The sequence below is a fragment of the Artibeus jamaicensis genome, unplaced genomic scaffold, assembly GCF_021234435.1.
Source record: "Artibeus jamaicensis isolate MK-2021 breed Jamaican fruit bat unplaced genomic scaffold, CSHL_Jam_final scaffold_2172, whole genome shotgun sequence".
NCBI classification, from domain to species: domain Eukaryota; kingdom Metazoa; phylum Chordata; class Mammalia; order Chiroptera; family Phyllostomidae; genus Artibeus; species Artibeus jamaicensis.
The window spans coordinates 910,204-931,314 of NW_026522031.1; the positions used below are offsets into that span (position 1 = coordinate 910,204).

Consider the following 21,111-nt stretch of genomic DNA (forward strand, 5'->3'; position numbering starts at 1 on the left):
TCTCCTGTCCTGACCTGGTGCTGGTTGCTCTTGTATTCTCCTTCGAATCAGACATTAAACCTTGCATTTATGTCGCACACACGTTCTCTGTATGTGTTGTTTCACTGCCCTCCCCCCCAAATGCTGCAGAGAACATAGGAAAAAGGATTAAGCTCGAAAAGGAGTACAAACACGGCTTCTTGTGCGATAGGCCAAAAAGAGGGAAGGGTGAATGAAGGTAGAATTTGGACTGAAGAGAGGAAAGTTGTGTTTTCCCTATGAAATAGAGAAAAAAAAAGTGTGCTGATAAGGCAGTGGAGATCTTAAGGAAATTCTTAAACGCGTGTGACAACAGTTTCCAGGAATGGAGAAGTAACTAAACCGAAGCGAGTGGGGGATTGCTCAGCAATTAGAAGCCTCGAGTGAATAACACTGTACGTTGATGATTCCCAGTCAGGAAAACTCAGCTGAGCAACATGTAGTGGTATTCAGCATGTTCTAAAGGCCAAGGGAATCTGTAGTGTTGTCTGTCAAAATAAATTAAATGTTTTCAAGATGTTATACATGGCGTGCATACCTGTAGGCATGTGAGAGTTTAGACAAGGTCAGGGAAAGGTATTCTCTTGGACTGAATGTGATCACATTAGCATGAAATGATAGTCATCCTCTACAGACTGTATTGAGAAGACAAAAAATACTCGGTTCAAATCACAGTCACCAGACTTTGTACTTAAGATTAGACTATAATTAGAAGAGATGACATCTGTATGTACCGATTATAGAATAACTTGATTGTATGTAGAAAAAATGTTACATTGTTGAAAACTGGATGAAGGTAAGCTGGTTTAAATTGAACCCAAGTGCCCAAACTGTGATACTCCTTTTTCTTGTTTTGATACGAAATTTATCTAATTGGCTTACTGAAAGTGCTGTCGTTGCCTGTGTACTCGTTTTACGCAGTTCCGTTGCACGGTTTCCGTATGTTCAGTGTCACCTATGTAATCACATGACCACGAGCACTGCCACCGTTCTTTGTTTTATCCAGATGGGCCAGTTCTACTACTCGGCCAAAGCCTTTGATGTCCTCGAGAGGCTGGATCCTAACCCTGAGTATTGGGAAGGCAAGAGAGGTGCCTGCGTGGGCATCTTCCAGATGATCTTGGCTGGGAGAGAACCCAAGTAAGTGCCAGGCGGGGAACACTGCTCTACTCATTGGCTGATTCAGAAGGAAAAAGAAAGGTCTTCCTGGGTGACATCCTCTTCCGAAAACTCAAAGTTACGGGATGTTTTAGAATGATGAATCAAACGTTAGGATGTTATATATTTCTATTTGACCTTTTTCCTCCAGCAATTTTTTATTTTATAGAATCAGATCATTCTAAATCCTCTATACCAGGAGCATGGAGTATACCACAGCTCTCAAATACGAGAGCTCCAAATGAATTGCCTTTTCATAAGAAAAGCTTTTTTTTTCAATCTCATCTACTTTTTCTTTTGCATCTACTTTTTCATTTGCCTTTGGCTATATCTTTTGTCTTTTAGTTTAGGCCTCAAAGAATTAGGAATGGAGTAGACGCGGTTGATACTTTTCATTACAGAGACATTAGATGACATAAAATTAAGTGGCTTGTAGCTCCATGGCAACAAAAGTTGAAATGCTTGAAACTAAATTCAGTGTGCTAAAAATAACTTCATGGAATGTATTTGTTACTAATGTATGGATAGGGGATGTAATTATTTTATAAGCAAATAATCTATCAAAAATTACCTCCTGCCTTGTATCTACTTCTAGTCCTAAATAAAAGTTTAAAAGAATTTGGTTAAGTAAAAGAGGTTGCTTGATGGGAAAAATGTTGGAAATATGAGAGACCTCTTGTGGAAAAGGATTAATACACAGTTACCTGTAGGTTTGATAAGGTTATAGGGAAGTTTTAGTATGCATTACTTAAAATGTAAATTTTAATTGTAACTAAATTTAGGTTACTTAAAACAAATACTGGGTATTTGCCAAATCTTGGTCCTTAACTTTCCTCTTTTCCATATTTATTAATATATTATTTTTCTTGAAGAAATCTCCCAGTCCTCTAGCTTTGTAAAGTTTCACAAATATGGCAGTGATACCCAGTTTATTTCTCCTTAAACGAAGGAACTATCTGGGACTCAGACAAGTTCAGTGACTTGTTAGTTCCGAGTTAGAATTTGAACCCAAGTCTGGACCCAGCTTGTTGACATAACCCTCTTTCTACTCTGTCAGGCACAATAAGCACAGAATTGGAAATATTTATGTCTGTTACGACAAAGTGATTAATAACGTGTGTGTAGATAGTATATGTGAACAAGGAAAACTTGGGCTGGCGAGAGGCTATCACGGCATTTTCATTTTACCACACCACCACGGATGGAAAGCTGGGAAGTTTGCAGCGGGTGTGTGCGTGCACAGGAAAAGCGTCTGTTACCAAAACGCCCTGCTAGCACTGTGTGGAGCACAGTTAGGAGTCTATTTTACCTGTTAATTTTCATTCTCTGTTGAAGCACTTTGTCCTTCCAAATCTTTTCCTCAGAGAGACCCTTCGAGAAGTGCTCCACCTGCTAAGAAGCACGGGCAACACCCAGGTGGAGTACATCATCCGCATCATGAAGAAGTGGGCCAAGGAAAACAGGGTGCCGGTCTGAGACCGCCCGGACGCGGGGGCCAGCCACTGCTTCGACATCGGTTGGGGCACCACTGTCCCCCAGTTTGATGCGAGATGCAGGCCTCTATTAGTGACGTTTCCCTTCCTTGCTCTTCCAGCCACAAGCCCAGTGAGTGCTGACACCTTGCCTCTTGGGGGGCTGAGCCCTCGTTCTCTGCCGTGGCCCCCGGGGGGTCTGACCAGCCACGAGATTTGGGACTTCTCTGGTGCCTTTCTCCCAAAAAGACTCAGTACTGTGATGTCATTTACTGACTTTAAGGAGAACAGCATAACTATTTTTTCATAGTAACATTCCATGGCATTTTCTCAACGCTGCAATAACAAGCGCTGTTAGTGCTGAAGAGTCTCCATCACTCTGGCGTCTCACTGTTAGCCGTCTCTGCACGCTGTCCCTTTTTACTGAGGGATCACATAAAGAGTTTTGGAATGCGCCTCTGAATCCTGGGAGGGCGGAAGTTATAAATAGCTATATGATTCTAAGAATGGCAGTAAGGGCCTGTATCAAACTGTCCGGTCATTAATAGTCAATAGGCTTAGGGGTTAATCCTTCAGTAATTGAATTCTTGATGACAGTAACATGTTACAGTGGAGTAACAGGAGTACTGCGTTTTTTTTAAAAGGTGAGAACTGTGAAAAAAATCTGTGTGGCACATTTGAGATTTTTTAGGAAACAGTATACAAATCTCATTTGTCATTTCTCCATTATATTTTAGGTAACAAACCAGGTTAGGTGTTTTTCTTCCTGTATCTTGCTGAATAAACATCAATTTTGAAAGCAGGGCTACAAAGGCTCTATCTAGGCATTACGGCCATTTATTGATGTAATGATACAGAACGTGGGTTGTGGGGAGCCCTTTGGGGGATTTCCTAGTGGCTGGGCTCCAACCTAAGTCGTATTCCAGCCCCAGATTTCTGAGCTTTCACAACACAAACCTATTACAGGACCGAGCATTCTTCGGCTCATGAGCTCTTTTCAGAAAATAGACCTGTGTGGTATTATGTACCAGATTACCATTGTTTCTGCACCATATTTTTTCACTATGAGTGTAAGGCACCCCGTACTGCAGGTGTGGAATGTGCAGAGCCGTTCCTCTGGATGCAGGAGGCGCATAGAATGGAGATGGGGACGTGGCAGGGGTCAAAGGCAGCCGAGGACAGAGGAGCGCAGACCTCAGATAGCCTTCGCCTTCTGGGCAGTTGCAAGAGGCTCTTTCAGCTCTACTCAGGAAGATGTTCCGTTTTCTTTTATGTTAGACCCAGATCTAGTCAGTTCAAGGCACACATCAAAATAAACTGGCCAGAATGACTGAATTTTCGAAAATAAAGTTATATCCTTTTTCACATGCCAGAACTTTCCTGTTTCCTCAATATGTTGTTTCTCCTTTTTCAATAATTGGTTCTCAGCATCTAAAGTATTAGGTGGGTGAGAGCTGGGCAAACCTGCTACAATTGTTAGAATCCTTCTTGTGATTATTAACTTACCTCACTTAAAATATCAGGAAACACAATAAGGGAAAAAGGACAGCTGGAACCCCTCAGTAGCTGTAGGCAATGACATTTGTCTCCCAGTTAATTGCTGTTATTTTCAAATATCCTGTACTTGAAGAGCTTTTCCACTGACGGTGATTTAAGTGAGCTTTTGTTGAATTTAGCACTCCCTACATTTTCCTGTCTTGGAGAAAAATCTGATATTCCAAAAATAGCAATTCCCAGAATTTTAGACTAAGTTTTTTTTTAAGTTTTTAATCTATAAAATTGAACCCCCTCACTCCAAAGTATAGAAAAGCACCCCAAAGACTAGTTTAGAGAAGACAACATGCCATTCTAGCTCTGCCATTCAGAACAGCCACTTCGGAGACGTCTTGGCGGCATCTCAAGATTGCGGAGTAGTTTGCACAGCTGCTTTTCCTCTCGCGATGGTCCGGGGACAGGAAGGTCCAGGTCTGGGAAGGTATGTGGTGTGTACAGTTCATGTCATTGATGTCCTATTTACAGTCTGTAGCAAATACCACTTGCAAGTTATATAAAACTCTTATGGTTATTTTTGTACTTCAGAATAACTCTTCTACTGTAATGTGTTTAAAGTGTATTATCTGGTTCTTATTATGACATTCCGTGGGTGTGGTGAGTGCGAGCCCTGGGAATGTCATGTGCCCCCTTCGCTTTCGTTCTTGACCCCAGAGTGAAGGGAAAAGGTCAGCAAAGTTTCGGGCTCCACAATTTACTCTTTATAAGAGAGTGAAGTAGAAAGTCCCAAAGAACCGTGTCCATTAAGGCTCATGGTTCCTGCTAAAGCGTATGAGGTTCAGCTCTTTGCAGAGTCACGGCCCCACCCCGGAAACTATGATCAGTGCCCACTCCAGCACCTCACAGGGAGAAATTCCCCAGTCACCTGTTGACTGAAGAGTGAAGAACATATTAAGTGGTAGCGCAGGGGACTTGTGAGACCTGACCTCGTGCGCATATTCTGGTCCCCATCTAATTGCCGTTTGATCACGTGCTGGGCGTACACGGATAGGTACTAGGTGCTTGGGATGCAAAGGTGACGCACAGTCCTGAGCCTTCAGGAGCTCAGCCGATGGGCACACAGTGCATGGTGCAGACCATGGGTCATAGAATTGTACTCTTGAAACCGCCATCATTCTGTTAACCAGTCCCACCCCATTCCATTTTTTTAAAAAGCAGCTCAGTCTAAGAGAAGTCTACACGAGTAAACAGTGAGCTGTGGTGGTTGTCATCAGTAGGAACAATGTCTTGAAAGGTAAGAGGAGGCAGTGGGGGTGACCGTATCCATGTAAGTGGGGCCCCTCCTGCCTCATTTGGGAGAAGCAGTCAGAATGCATCCTGAAACTCAACAGCCAGTAAGATCCCCAGGCTTCTACCATGTGGACAGCACATGCGCCATCCATCCAAGTGCATAGAAACCAAAAGACTGCTCTCCTCTTTTATGGCTTGACACATCGCAAAAGGTGCAAGCAGGTAGGTGGTGTACCACATTTATTTTATCTACTTTCTAATGGTGAAAATGAATTAGTTATGAGTTCCTAAACTTAGGTCTCAATCTGACTTAGATGAATAGTCCTCTTTCTCTTCTTCATACTATAAAACACTTCTAAGGCTTATACATATTTTATGATTATGTTCCAACCATATTTGGCCTATTTAGAGACACTCTCCTAGAGCAGAGCTGGAAACCCGGTGATGGGCCTATATCCCACCCTAACTCTGACTGCAGGAGTATGAGAATATAAGACAGCACACTAAAACGCTGGGTGAATTAATCAGCTGCTGTTTGCACTTTTTTGCAATAAAACCCTTTCTTTAAATAAAATCTAAATGCCAAATATAACTAGGCACTGCCCTATTGGGCAGGGCAAAGGGGAGGGAAGGAAGCAGATGCCACCCAGGCTGCCCTTCACAGGACAGTACAGTTTACAAACCTCAGATACAGCGAATGAGTACCTGCTGGGTGAACCTCAGGTGAGAGGACAGCGGGCCTGGTTTGAGCATGTGCAGCACAAACTGGATGCATGTATCTAAGCTGATTGATCATATTTTTTGTGTGTTCATTCCTGTACTCGTGTATTTTCAGGGTGCCCTACTTACATCCCACTGTGTTCCAGAAGACATTTGACATGATTTTCTAAAATACAAACAGTCAAAATGCTTTTAAGAGTAAGGGATGCCAAGGGTAAAGTTCACACATAAACGTTCACATTCACACCAGAATTACTGCAGTTGGACCAGACATTCACCTTCAACCTGCTTACCAACCAGAGTGTGAAACACAACCAGACGGAAAATTCATAGCCTCTGTATGTGAACAAGGGCCCTAAGGGAAAGAAAAACCTGGATTCTCAGTGATCTCTGATTGTTCATGGGCTTCCAAGTTGGATTTTATGCATGATAGCTAAGACGTATCTATAAGCTCATCAAAAATTTCAGGGAAGTCTCACTGTCCTCTAAACAAGCACAGGTCTTTCCTATTATGCACAGTTAAATATTAGACATGTCCATCTATTTCTAATTTCTTCTATAAACATATAAACTCTTCTTCACCACTTTTTGACTGGTGTAGTTATTTTTTAAAAGATTTCATTTATTTTTAGAGAGAGGGGAAAGGAGGGAAAAAGAAAGGGAGAAAAACATCAATGTGTGGTTGCCTCTCAAGAGCCCTGCTCCTGAGGACCTGGCCCACAACCCAGGCACGTGCCCTGACTGGGAATCAAACCAGTGACCCTTTGGTTTGCAGGCCAGCACTCAATCCACTGAGCCACACCAGCCAGGGCTGGAGAGGAGCTATTAATGTGGCGGAGCTGAGACAAGTCATTCAAGGTTTAAAAATTACAAGTGTATAGTAGGATGAAGATACAGGTAATAGTGGCCTAAAGCATAATTGCAAAGTTACTGTAGAAGCAATGAAATGATGGACTGGTATAGCTTATCCTTTTTTTTATTAAGCCAAGCTCTGGCCAGTTTCATTCCAGAACAATTTTGCAGGATTTACTTTTCACCTGTCTCTGTTCCAGCACGTTGCTAATGACACCAGTCATGGTGGTGGACCCCAGCCTGGCCACGGTTACACAACACTCCACTCCAGATTTCCTCCAGGCAGGACCGTGGTGGCGAGGGCGACCAGTTTGCCTTGTCTGACCATCTTCAGGGTCTGCGTGTGCCCAGCACGTACTGGCCACTTTTCGTGATGAGTTGGAGCCTAGAGTTGATGGACTCCAGTGACTTTTTCCTGCTTTGTAGCTATCTTCCTGACCTAAGTATGGGACCGTCCCCAACCAAGAGAAGCCACCAAGATGGCCAGGGTTAAATAGAAGAGGCTAAAGGGGGAAGTGAATTGAAAACTGAAACTGGACATGTAGAATTTAACGAGGTAGGGGACAAGCAGGTGTCAGGATGAGAGCAGCAGAAATGATGCCACAAATAACATTTACATACGTTCAACCGTAATTTTAATTGTTCTTATTCTTTGCTTTCATACAGAAGTTAATTTGTTCTTTGAAAACCACCAGTGTGGCCTTATTTGTAAACTTGTAGTTTCAAACTATGACCCAGAAATTTCACTCCTTGGTATATATCCAAGAGACCCCTTGTACATGTACACCAGGAGAGAGGTACAAGAAGGGTCCTCACAGCACTCCCCCCAGGAAAAACCTGAGTACGACCCCCAAACCCACAGGCAAGAGAGTGGGTAAATGAACTGCGGTGAAGTCAGAATGGAATATTACACAAAATGAATGACCTACACTTGCCACGATTGAATGAAACTCAGCCATGGAGTACTTACAACAATAACTTTGAAAGTTGAAGACAGCTCAAACATAAATATACAATCAGCAGTGAGGCAGGATAATGAAGAACAAAGAGATCAGGATGGTGGTTAGCGGGAGTTGGGTAGGAAATGGGGGAGATAACACGGATTCCACCAAAAGTTGATTCCACAGCAGTGGGAGGGTGGGGGGAAGGGGGGCTGGAGAGTGTTCCTGTTGAGGAGGCAGGGTGAGAAAAAGCTAAATCTTCCTATTTCATTGCCCTATGATAAATGAAAAAAGGCCTACATTTTAGTCCTGAGAACCAGAGGAGGCCGAGTAAACCGAAGCATCACGGAGGCAAGTGGTATTTGCAGGGAGCACTCTGTCCTGTGGTGCAGGAGAGGTCGTGGCGACCAGCTCCGCGGCTGCTAACCACGGGAGGCGGGGACAGTAATGCAAACGCCGACTCAAAGGCCCTGGGGTCCCCTGGCATGCAGTCACCAGCGTAACTGGTCCAGGAAAACTCTTTGTCCTCAAGGTTGAGCAACCAAAACAGACACATGGATAAGGGTCTACAGGAAATTAATACAAGACAAAAAGGAGGGAAGGAAGGAAGCAGGCAAATGGTGGGCAAAAACATCACTAGAAAGTTGGTGGCGTGTATATAAAAGCTGTATCCCAATATAAAATAGTAAAACCGACAGAAAGGTAGAAAAGAGGTACTATATTGCTATTTTATCTTTAAGGTATCATTAAGGGTGATAAATCAGGTAGTAAGTATATGAGTATATTTTATAGTACAAAGGTAAAGTGCAGAACGAGAAAATGCATAAACGGTTATCACTGGTCATAGCATAGACTTACAGACAATGTCCAAAGAAACTGAGGATTAAGCGGATTATAAAACCATCCTATTAGAGCGAAAATATAAACCTTCCAAATGAACAGAAGTAACCTACGTAAAACAAAGCCAACATCAGTTCCTGGAGGATTGTTTTACAAGGTCGAAAGGAGAAAATGTGACATCAGATAATGCGGCGTATCTATGCTCAGACACACATCTCACGTCAAAAATGTAAATGGGCTTAGCTCACCTATTAAGTAAGAAGGGCAGATGGGATCCCTCAGCAACACCTAACTCTGTGCTGTTTACACATAAACGCTGACAATAGAAGATGTGCAACAGTAGAGTCAGGCAAATGCAGATGAAAAGAGAGCAGGCGACACAATCAAACAGGGTTGACTCCAGGTCAAAATCATTAGGCAAGTCAAAGAAACACTTGGAATGACAAAGGGCCCATTTCTCAATGAAGGTATAACAGCTGTGGATATAACAGCAAAGGAAATAGCATCAGTATTCAAAAAACAAAAAAGGTAAGAGTTATGAAGACGGTAGATTACAGTTCATGGCAGTTGAAATGAAAAAAAACCGTAAGTAAAGCAAATAGATAAATATATGACGACTAAGGAATATACTGTCAATATAGCTTATACTTTGAAAAGAGAACAGACTTCCTTTTCAAGGACCCATAGGACATTCATTCACTAAAGCTGATGGGACATTAGGCCACCAAGAAGACTGTCAAACAACGCACCAGCCACACATCAAAGCATTTCACATACTCACTTCATCCCAACAGGTTTAAAAAGTATGTATAATTCCCGTTTTTCAAACCCAGCCATAGGATGCTTGAAGTTGCTTGCACAGAGCAAAGTCAAGTTAGTAAGCAGGAATCTCACATATAGAATCAGTGTCATGTCATAAAAGTAGTAGTTAATGAAACTAGAAAACTAAGAACTCAGCCACCTAAACATTTAAGAAAAAAGAAAAGCAATTAACCAACCATCCAAAACCCCAAATAGTTAACCAATACCTAGATGAAAATCTTCGTTTTGGGGTAAAGGGGAAATCCAAGCTGTAACCGAACTGGATTAGAGATGAAGATTGAAGGACAAGTTGAAGTTTTGAATCCTTATATTAGTAAACAGAAAAAGTAGCCCTGGCTGGTGTGGCTCAGTTTGTTGGGCATCCTTCTGCAAACCAGAAGTTCGCAGGTTCAATTCCTGGTCAGGGCACATAGCTTGGCTGTGGGTTTGGTCCCCAGTCAGGGCTTGTGCAAGAGCCAAATCGATTGATGTTTTTCTCTCACATCAGTGATTCTTCCCTCTTTCTCCCTTTCTTCCCCTTTCTGTAAAATCAATAAAGGAAATTAAATAAACAAACAAAAAGTAAAAATGAGTGAGTTAAGTATCTTATCAAGAATAAGAAGAACATTGAAATAAACATAAAGACTCCACAAAGAAAAATCAATAAACTCTGAAATCAAATTTAAAACTAGAAAAATTGATACAAACTAGTAAGTCAATGAAGGAGTTGGTTCTTTAAAAAAAAATGTATCTACTGAATCAAGGTGGGGGAGAGAACACATACATACAGAATATTATAGGTCTTGGGTAAATTCACAGGAGTGAAAGTGATACAGGGTGCAGCCAGGGGGCCCCCCCAAAAAAAGATTTGGAATAGTGTCCAGAATTCAAAGTGTATAGGAATATTGGAGAGGCATATAAGATGTCCTCACACCTCCCCCCAGGGGGAAGAAACGAATGGAGCAGGGCCATTGAGAGCTGTTTTGCATAGCAACAGTTTTGCAGCCAACCTCTGGAATGGTTATTTAACATATCTATAACCTTTAACTGGTTTCATAGATATGTTAAATAGCTGTGGCCAAGTTTGGAGCGAGGGAGAAGGGAGTAGCAGGGACTCAGGATGGAACTGGGGGACTTGGACTCAGAATGTAACGAGGGGCTGCACTCCTGAGGGAGATGGGCTTGGACTCAGAAGGTAATGAGGGGCTGCACTCCTGAGTGAGAAGGCCTGCGTGAGAGCTTGGAAAAGACTGGCTCTGGGACATGAGGGGATAACTGCCAGGTGAAGGGAGAGCCACGCGGTTTCAGCAGAGTGAGGACTCCCTCTTGGTGAGGTGAAAGAGGGAGCCACGTGGTTTTGGCAGGGTGCGGACCCCCTCTTTCCCAGGTGAAAGGGAAAAACCACGCAGCTTTGCCAGAATGGAGATCCCTGCAGCCAGGTGAAGAAGAAAGCCACATGCTTTTGGTGGAGTGCGGACTCCTGCAGCTTTGGTAGAAGAGGCCCACGCAGCTTTGGGATGCCCCCTTTGGCCGCGTGGCCTGGAAAGCAAGAGAGACTTTGACTGGAACTGGGTACAAAGGACTCTTGCCAGTGGACCATGAGAGGGTACCACAGTACTTTGGATTAACTCGAGATCCTGCACAGTGACACAGCTGATGGTGCCAGCGGCCTGAAACACAGACATGTGCTCTTTTCCTGATTTACGGTACCCGAAGTTGGGACAGTGGGAGAAGGGAACTGTGTGGGTGTAGGTGTATACCTAAAGGACTTTGATATTTTAGTAGAGGCATTAGGCCTGAATAGCATTAAATAAACATTTTGTTTCCTTTTCACAAATCTCTGGCTTTGAGAGATGTCTTTCCAATTGGCGGCGGACAGAAGAACCCAGTAGATTTTAGTATTTTGTTTTTGGGAGGGGCCCCTGTTGTGTAACAATATTTGGCATCCCTAGGTGGGCCAAATATTGTATTGCCCATCCCTCGGACCTCTTGTTCGGTAACAAAAGTACTGGGTTAAAGAGCATGCACATTTGTATTTTGACGGATATTGCTGACTTGCTGTCTACAGAAGTTATTCTAGCTCCTGTCTCCACCAGCAATGAATGAAACTGTGTTTCTCCATTCCTCGAAGCAGCGTTGCCAATTTCTCTTTTGTATTTGTGAGCCTGATAGATGAAAAATCACACCTCTGTATAGGTTTCTATATTTCATTTTATTTTGTGGGTTAGAAGTGGAATCAGTGCTTTGCTTGAGTCATGAAGCTTTGTTTCTATTAGAAGCTTTTCTTGTATTATATAAGATGGGCCATTTTCTTTTTAATTTAAATTTTATTTTTCAATTACAACTTACCTTTAACATTATTTTGTATTAGTTTTGCGGGTACAACATAGTGTTTAGACAACTACATACTCTACTATGTTGGGCTACTTTAAATCATTTTCAACCTGTTGTTCAATAAATGCTTGGTAGAATTTGCCTGTGGAATTCGTCTGGACCCACTCTTTTTTTTATTTTTTAAGTGGGGGTTTGTAGGCCAGGCTGTCGTGGCTCCGTGGATTGAGAGCTGGCCTAGGAACCCCAAAGGGTTGCCGGTTCCATTCCCAGTCAGGGCGCATGCCTGGGTTGCGGCTGGGTCCCCAGTGGGGGATGTGCAAGAGGCAACCACATGTTGATGTTTCTCTCCCTTTCTTTCTCCTTCCCTTCCCATCTCTCTATAAAAATGAATAAATAAAATCTTTAAAAAATAAAGCGGGGGTTTGCTCTTTGTCAGCAAAGTTCTTGATTTCTTCTATATTAATTGGTCCAGATTTTTCTGTTGTTTCTGAAATCAGTTTTATTATACACGTTATATTTTTCCCTAGGATAAGCCAACATTTTGATTCTCAGTCATTTTAGCACAAAGCGTCATCCACGATTTTGTTCTGCCGTCCTATGAAGTGGACATCAGGTGGATCGCCGGACAGGCACACCCCTTACCCTTTTCTGGAACTCCGTCCTTCCCCAACCCCAACCCAACCCCATCCACCTCATGGTGAGCTCCTTGGGAGCCACACCTTCCTCCATTGTTTACCCTGGGGGTGAGTAGAGATTCTGTGTGAAAGTAGAGATTCTGTGGATCTAAACTAGACCGATCAGGAAAGCTGCTCTATGGAATTGGGAGTAAAAGTTTCTTTCCTGTCTTAGTCTAGGATAGTCTCTCCAACAAAACTGTTTCCAAAAAAAAGGGAGGAAGTGCTCGTCTGAAAGGCCATAGTTTCAGTGACGTCACAGGGGGAGCAGAGAAAGCTAGTGCACAGAGAGCAGGGAGCAGAATGAACCAGATCAGAGAGAGAAGCAGAAATGAGACAGAGCCAACACTGTAGGTTTCTCTTTCCTGATTCTGGTTCTATCTCCTTGTGGCCTGATCACATTCCTTCCCTTGGGTTCTGGGAACTCCTTTGACATCTGCTTTATAAACTTTTCTATATATTCAACTAGCTTATGATGATTTCTTTTATGGCACTTGGAATCAGAGGCCCACTATTATTCGGTTGTAATTCCTACACCCCCTCTGTCAAACTGGGGGCAAGGCAGCCCACCCACCCTCCAAGGCCATGACTCTTAAAACTGAAGCCCTTGTTTCCTCCATAAAATTTTCCTAACTATTCCACACCTTTTTTTAAAAAAAGATTTTATTTATTTATCTTTAGAGGGGAAGGGAAGGAGAGAGGGAGAGAAACATCAATGTATGGTTGCCTCTCGTGGGTCCCCTGCTGGGAACTGGCCTGCAACCCAGGCATGTGCCCTGACTGGGAATCGAACTGCGATCCTCTAATTCGCAGGTCCATGCTCAATCCACTGGGCTACATCAGCCAGGGCTCCACACCTCTTTGATTTCTTCCTTTTCTAAGTGTCCATCTAACATTTGTATATTGGGGGAAGGGCTGAAAATCATTTGTCCACTCTGCCAAGTAACCCTCAGATCTCAAGCACCTGACCTTCACACAGAATCTTTGAGTCTCCCTGCTTCTGCAGTGTGAAAATCCCATAGCCTTGCACCATGGTTACAGTCCCACGAACCTGTTTTTAATTCCAAGTCTACCTTTAGTTTACTACTTCATTACTTAGAGTGCAATTTGCAACAAACGAGTTCTGCTCAAGGGAACTGTTCAACGTGAATTCCTTAAAATTGGAAAGCAATAAAGTATCACACTTAGAAGCTTAAAAGTTGAAGACTATGTAGAATATTCATTAATAAGTTCCTGGATAAACAAATCTGTGGTATATTCACAAATGGAGTGCTACACAGTAAGAAAAAATAAACTATTGATAGTACACAATACTATTGCGTACTAGCATTATTATGCAATAACATGTATTATGCATACTAGTATAGTATGCAATAATACAGTATTGCAGAGTGGATGAATTTCAAAACCATTATGTTGATTGAAAGAAGCCAGCATAATACATACATGAGTACAAACTTTATCATTCTGTATCCACGGCATTCAGGCCTGTGTGGCTCAGCTGGTTGGAGCATCTTCCTATAAACCAAAAGGTCCTGGGTTTCGATTCCTGGTCAGGGCACTTGCCTAGGTTGGATACTAGCATTCAAGAACAGGCAAAAGTAATCTATGGTGATAGAAATCAGACTGGGGAATACTTCCGTGGGGGTACTGAGTGGAAAGGGACAGGAAGGACCTTTCTGGGGTGAAGAAAATCTATATCTTCAAGTGAGAATTGTTAAAGGGGTATATATACAAAAAGAAAAACTCGTTGTATGCAGTTTCTTGTTAAGAATCACTTAATGCAAAAATTTTAAAACATGCAAATATTTAGCTCTGACCGTTGGCTTTAAATCAAAACAAGCACAGCTAGACTGTCTCCAGCTGACAGTTAAACCTCTCCTGCCCCTTAAACCGTCTACTCAGTGTCCCTCCCCAGATCACTTTTGAGTCTGTGAATATACATTGAGGTAATTTGTATATATAAACATTACTTCTCCCTTTTAAAGTGTTCTTCCTCTTTTTGCATAAATGGTATGTTCTACATATTGCTTTTTTCACTTAAGGATAGAGCTTTGTGATGAGATTTTTAAAACACTGCATAGATGCCCTGGCGGGCGTAGCTCAGTGGATTGAGCACAGGCTTGTGAAGCAAAGGGTTGCCAGTTCGATTCCCAGTCAGGGCACATGCCTGGGTTGCAGGCCAGGTCATCTCCAGGGGGGCCACATGAGAGGCAACCACACATTGATGTTTCTCTCCCACTTTCTCCTTCCCATCCCCTCTAAAAACAATAAATAAATAAGATTAAAAAAATACCACAGAGAATTCATTATATGGATTGATTCATCATGAGATGTACACCAAAATCATTTAAATGAAATATATCCTTTATGTGTGAAAATATATCACAGATACAAAAGCTTGACAACATATTGCCATGGTATAGAGATATAGAGAACCTCACATATTGTAGATGGAATTTAAATCGATACTTTCTATGGTGGCCAATTTATCAAAGTTAGAAATGCATGCATTTTTTGATACAATTGAGCCAAGTTGAGTGTATTTCATTTGCCGAAGGGCTGTTTTATTTCCTTTTCTGTGAATTATTTGTTCCTATCTTTTTCCATTTTTCTATAAGGTTATTATTATTGTTTCCACTTGATCTATAGGAATTCTTTATAGAGTAGGGAACTTTACCCTTTGTGAAATGTGTTGCAAATTTTTTTAAGTTTGTCATATGCCTATTAGTCAAAAGGCTGTTTTCCTGTCATCAGAAATTTATTTTAAATAGTTGATATTATCAATAATACTTGTAAATGCTTTCCCTACTGTGAGATTTAAAATTTCAGCTGATTTTTCTCTCCCTCTTTCTCCCTCCCTTCCCCTCTTTCTAAAAATAAATAAAATAAAATAAAAAAAGCCCTGGCTGGTGTGGCTCAGTGGATGGAGTGCTGGCCTGCAAACCGAGAGGTCACTGGTTTGGTCCCCGGTCAGCGCATGTGCCTGGGTTGGTCCTGTGCCCATGTGGGGAGTGCACAAGAGGCAACCGATTCTCTTGCATATTGATGTTTCTCTCCCTTTCTTTCTCACTCCTATGCCCTCTTTCTAAAAGTAAATAAATAAATAAATAAAAAATAAAATAAAATCTCTGCTGATTTCTTCTAAAGTTCTCATGGTTTCGTTTTTTACATGTAAAACTTTGATTCACTAGACATTTATCTTGTCATGAGGTGTGATACAGTTTTATTCTTGCCCAGATGCCTCTTTAGTTATCTTAAACCGTTTATTGAATAATTCCTTTTCTCCTCACTGTTTTGAAATTAATTGTATAAAAGACATGAAATGGACAATCGGAAAAATGAACGATAATTATAAACAGAAAATTTACAAAGAAGAAACTTAAAAGACTAACAGGTATATGAAAGAGATGTTCAAATACCTTGGTCACCTGAGAAATGCAGATTAAAATAATGGCTTGCAAAAATTAAACCGGATGTGATGGTGGCAATTGCAGTGGAGGCAGGAAGGGATACAGGAAATAACAGGCCGCAATGCAGCCGTTCTGCAGAGCAGCCCCTCACTCTGCACGTGAGGACCCAACAGTTCTCACCTGAGTATTTTTCCCAAACACATTTGCACACAGATCTAAAGAGCACATGAGTGTGCTCATAGCTGCACTGTGGTGGTGAGGGGGAGCAGGAGGCAATTTGAGTGTCCATCACTAAGTTACTAGGCAAAATACGCTATTGCAGATGACTCCGCGAAAGTTATAAACCCAATGTATTATAAACAGAAACATGGATGAATCTTAAAAATATGGTGTTGAGTAAAAAAGGAAACAGAATGAGAAATATAAAAATTCACAAATTACTATTATATGCATATAAAATACGCAAGCCCCCAAACAAAATGTTAGATTTTAGAATTTCTGTTGGAGATATGGGATGATAAGAGAAATTTCAGAGAGAGAGATATTGAAAAGGGTCTTGCATAGAGCAATGATGGTAATATACCACAAACTAAAGGATGATTAATTCAACCTTCTTTGCCTAAAATGAACATTTAAAAAAAGAGAAAGCTCCTTAAAGTCACCGATCATCTCTGTTTTCATCTTACCAGACTTGGTAGTACTGAACACAGTCGACTATTCCCACTTTTTTGAAATGCTTTTTTTCAAAAATCATGTTATTTCTTTAGGCTCTGTTTTTCTTTAATTAATAAAATCCAAACTCCTTTCCCCATTCTGTGACCTGGCCCCTACTTCCTGCTGAGTTTGTCACCTCTCTCTCTCCCCTTGTTGCTCCCTGTGCTCCAGCCATTCTGAATTTTCTTCCAACCCTCCAATTTCACTCCCTATGCAGACTTTACTCTTGCTTTCTTTCTCCATGATAACCTTTCCTTATGATCTTCTCAAAACATTCTGGTCTTAACTTAAATGTATCTTCCTCAGAGAAGACTGACCCAAGAAGTCGGGAACTGTGATCCATTCTACCAATTTATGTTGATTCTGTTTGTCTCTGCTATTGTCAATTAAGTTTTCCCTATTGTTTAATACCAGAGGGGAACCATGTTGTTACTTTGCAGGGAAGCTGCAGCTAGGACAGAGAATGATATAATACAGGAGTGGGCAAAGGTAGGTTTACAGAGTAATACAGAGTTGCATTATTTTACAGACAAATAATACAAATAAATAATACAATAATTAATAAATTAATAATACAACTCACAACTATAAGCCTACTTTTGCCCGCCCCTGTACAAAAATGAGTGTTTTAGAAGCATGCATACAGCCTCTTTACAAGACCCGCAGGAAAAGTGCCTGAAAAGAGAGAGGTGAATATAATGCTACAAAGACAATTCAGAAATGAGACGCTCTTGCAGATTCGGAAAAGGAACAATGGGAAAGAGGATACCGTAGGTAAAACAAAGTGCCCCCCCCCAAAAAAAAGACAGCATTTTAGAACTGGGAGGGACCTCTGGAAACATTTATTCCATCACCATCTTCATACAAATAGGGAAAGTAATAGAACAAAAAACCTGCTCAAAAATGGTCTGTGACGTCACACTGATTCAAAGAGCCGTTAATAGGTGACCTTGTTCTTATCCGGTCAACGGACTTCACAGGATTCCTTTTAGGATGGAGAGGACAAGCCCTGAAATTCACTTTCTACTGAATGGATTAAAACGGATAGTAATCGTAATTCATTTAACAAGAATTCCAATTAGTTTATCAAGATGTACCTAAAAGGCATGTCCAATCCAGGTTTCTCCTCACCCTGAAATGGATCAGTTAGCATCTACTTTCACAGAGTACGTTCTCTAAAATATCACCACACCCTCTTCAGAAGTTTGCGATTAATATCAACAGCTCAGGCTTTATGAACGAGCTCCGAACTGTTTACTTGCTTGTTCAATTTCCCAACTGCAAAATGTTGCTGAGCATTTTACGACGGTGTCACACACAATGCCCTCCGCGGCCAGGAGAGAAAAACAGGAGCCGGTCTAGGAAAGGGCGGCCTGATGGAGTCAGCGTGGCGCTTTGCGGAAGGAAGCCGAAGGGCGAATCCAGCTGGAGTTATCCATTTCCTTTCTCCCCTCGATAACGTAGGGCTGCCCGGATCCTGGGAGGGCAGGTACACTCGTTAGTCCTCGCATCCCTCAAATCTTTCTCCGAAATTGCCTTAAGTCACCAGCTGACAACCCAACTCTCTAGAGACGAGAGCGGAAAGCACAAGCAGGGATGGCCCCACCGCCATTAATAGGACGGTCCCCGGAACATCCAGACGCTCGCCCTAGGCTAGTGTCTCCGATTTCCGTACGTAAACGGGAAGCTTCTTTGGAGCCCCCAGACCCCTCCCTTTCAGGAAAGGCGCAGACGGCGTCTTCCGTTTCCACGGAAACAGGTCCACCATGACGCCACTTCCGCTGACCTGTCTGGACTCCCAGACTGTTGGGAGGAAAAGAGGAAAACTGAGCCACAGCCACGACAGTAGACGCGAGCGTCTCCAGTCTGCGCATGCGCCCGCTTAGTGGCCTGCTTCTATTTATGTGGGGGATCCAACATGGCGGCTACGGCGATCCTGGCGTTGGCTGTGAAGCCCATCAGAACATAGTGGCGGGGAAGGGGGCACAGTCCGCACTCACGGTGGCGTCGGCGGAGACGGCTGAGGGTGGTGGAGGGAAGAAAAGCGACGGAGAGCAAGAGGAGGGGCGGGCAGGCAAAACACTTGGCGTAGAACCGAGCGCCGGAGCGAGCGAGGGCAGAGGGCCAGAACAGTAGGGATGGCGGAGCCTCGCAGAGTAGCGTTTATTAGCCTGTCACCGGTGAGAAGGCGCGAGGCCGACTACCCAGGGGCCGAACGCGAGCCGGAGTACCCTCGCGAGCCCCCCCGGCTGGAGCCGCAGCCGCACCGCGAACCGGTCCGGGCGGAGCAGCCGGTCCCGCGGGAGGCTGCCCCCCGGTCGGACGCGCAGCCCCCGCCGCGGGAGAAGCCGCTCCCCCAGCGCGAGGTCAGCCGCGTCGAGCCGCCCATGTCGCTGCAGCGCGAGCCCCCGCGGCCTGAGCCGCCGCCACCGCCGCTCCCGCAGCTGCACTTGCAGCCGCCCCCGCCGCGCGAGTCGGCTTCCCGGGCCGAGCCGCAGCAGAGGCCGCCGAGGGAGACGGTGCGCTTGGAACTGGTGCTCAAGGATCCCACCGACGAGAGCTGCGTGGAGTTCAGTTACCCGGAGCTGCTCTTGTGCGGAGAACAACGGGTACAGAAGGTTCTTCCCTCATTCCCCAGACCCCGGGATCCTCAAGACCTGACCATCTCCCTCAGTGGTTTGCACTTTGTGACGCTCGCCCTGTGCGCCTTGGGTCGCCCGGGAGGGTGGGCTTCAGGGGGCAGAGGTTGAGTAGGTGGACGAGTGGTTGGTGCTGCTTTCGTCTACTTCTCAGGGTTGGCCGAGGCTCCCACCCGGCTCCACCGATCCACCCCACCCCCCGCCTCGTGCGCCCAAAGCCGCTCGGAGCCGGTTTTATTCTGCATCTTTCGAAACCTCAGATTAAAATCTGAGGTTCCTGCAAGTTGCGTGGTTAGGTTTTCCGTGTGGAACTCCAGCTGTCCTTTCCAGTAGAAAGGGGGAGAAAACCTTGGGGGACACGCCCCCCCCCACCCCGGATCAAGCAGGGAAATTGTGTAACCCCCTCCAGGATTACCCTCATCTTCATCTCTTATTTGTTATGCTTGGCGCTCTGGCTGCTGAGATGCACTTGCGGCCGTGGAGGATTTTTCTTAATTGGAGGAGGTTTTAAAAGTAATCTAAACATTTCCAGACTAAGAATTCCACTTTAAGGATGAAGAAGTGTTAGTTATCTGGCTCTTTATTTTTTCATTCTTCTTTTGGTTTTGGTAAACCTTTTTATCTTTATTTTCCTCCGGAGTCTGTTCATACTGTAATTGAATGAGGAGGTGACTCTCTTGTTGTGTACGGCGCCTATTATCATTTTCTTATTTGAATTCATGTCATTAGTTTATAGGTCCGAGTTGGAGTATATTGCACTTGGGTTATTGTGATTTTTGGAGAATGATGAAAAAATCTTAGCTTTGAGTTTTTAAAAACTTAATTGAAAATATGTAGTTATGCCTTTGATGGAACCCGTGAACAATGGAGATAAGAGAGAGGTTTGTTAGTAATTGTAATTTTTACTGTGTGTTTGTGATTTTAGAAGTAAACTAAGTAGGGAAATGACAGTAACAGTAATTAGAGAACATTTTCCTCTGTTTAGAAATTGTGTGCTTTATTAGATTTTGCTTTAGCACAAGTCTATCCAGTGGACTCCAGAAGTCGCCTGTTTAGTTTTATCCTCAACTGTCTTTATAGAGGAAATGAATGACTTCTGAGTTTAAAAATGTTTTAAACTATGTCCCTAGATTTTTTCTGTGGCCAATTAATCTTTCGATTATTATTTATAAATATTGCTGTGTTGTCAAATCATTACTAAATGTTTCCAACAAAAATGAATTAAGGGGAGAGATCATTTTGGTCACTTCATCATAACATTTTGCCCTTTCAACTCATTTTAGTGCCCCTGTTATTTATAAATGTTATTCCCCCCATCCCCAGATTTTTGAAAATATTAGATTAGAGCATTTTCCAAATAGTTGTATTTCATCTAGTAATCCAAGACTGTTTGCAGTTTTACTGCCAAATCTGTTTTATAAATTGCAAGTGAAAAGCATTGTCTTTGGGTTAAAATATGTAAGGATGGCTAGTATTTACTGAATTTACTGAGTTCTTGTGCGTGCTGGGCACAGTTCTAAGTGTGGTGCCTAGTTTACCCTGTGCCTCGAAGCGGAGCTCCCGGAGGGAGGCGTCGTTATCTGTCCACTTTACAGAGGAGGAGGCCGATGTGTCTTTGCGACAAAGATCTGTCAGTTTTCCTATGATTGCTCCCAATGAACACATTCATTACATAACTGCAGAAAACACCTTTCTAAAATAAAGTTGCCCCAGACCCATGACAGGAAATTCTAGGTAGAGAGACCGTCAAACAG

The 21,111-nt window shown here is 43.1% G+C and overlaps 2 protein-coding genes across 5 annotated transcripts in view; both read left to right on the top strand.

The window, feature by feature from the left end:
• IFT56 (intraflagellar transport 56) overlaps positions 1-4,759 on the top strand; it is a 44,783-nt gene extending 40,024 nt beyond the window's left edge. For both annotated transcript variants that reach the window (XM_053656626.1, XM_053656627.1), the window contains exons 17-18: positions 1,025-1,158; positions 2,541-4,759. In XM_053656626.1, the coding sequence (XP_053512601.1) occupies positions 1,025-1,158; positions 2,541-2,652 (246 nt within the window). In that variant the 3' untranslated portion in view covers positions 2,653-4,759. The remainder of the gene's footprint in view (positions 1-1,024; positions 1,159-2,540) is intronic.
• A 13,819-nt stretch (positions 4,760-18,578) lies between these two features.
• UBN2 (ubinuclein 2) overlaps positions 18,579-21,111 on the top strand; it is a 65,689-nt gene continuing 63,156 nt past the window's right edge. For 2 of the 3 annotated variants that reach the window (XM_037159249.2, XM_037159248.2), the window contains exon 1: positions 18,579-19,327. In XM_037159249.2, coding sequence (XP_037015144.2) covers positions 18,857-19,327 — 471 coding nt within the window. In that variant the 5' untranslated portion in view covers positions 18,579-18,856. The remainder of the gene's footprint in view (positions 19,328-21,111) is intronic. The other variant, XM_037159247.2, reaches the window with a different exon arrangement.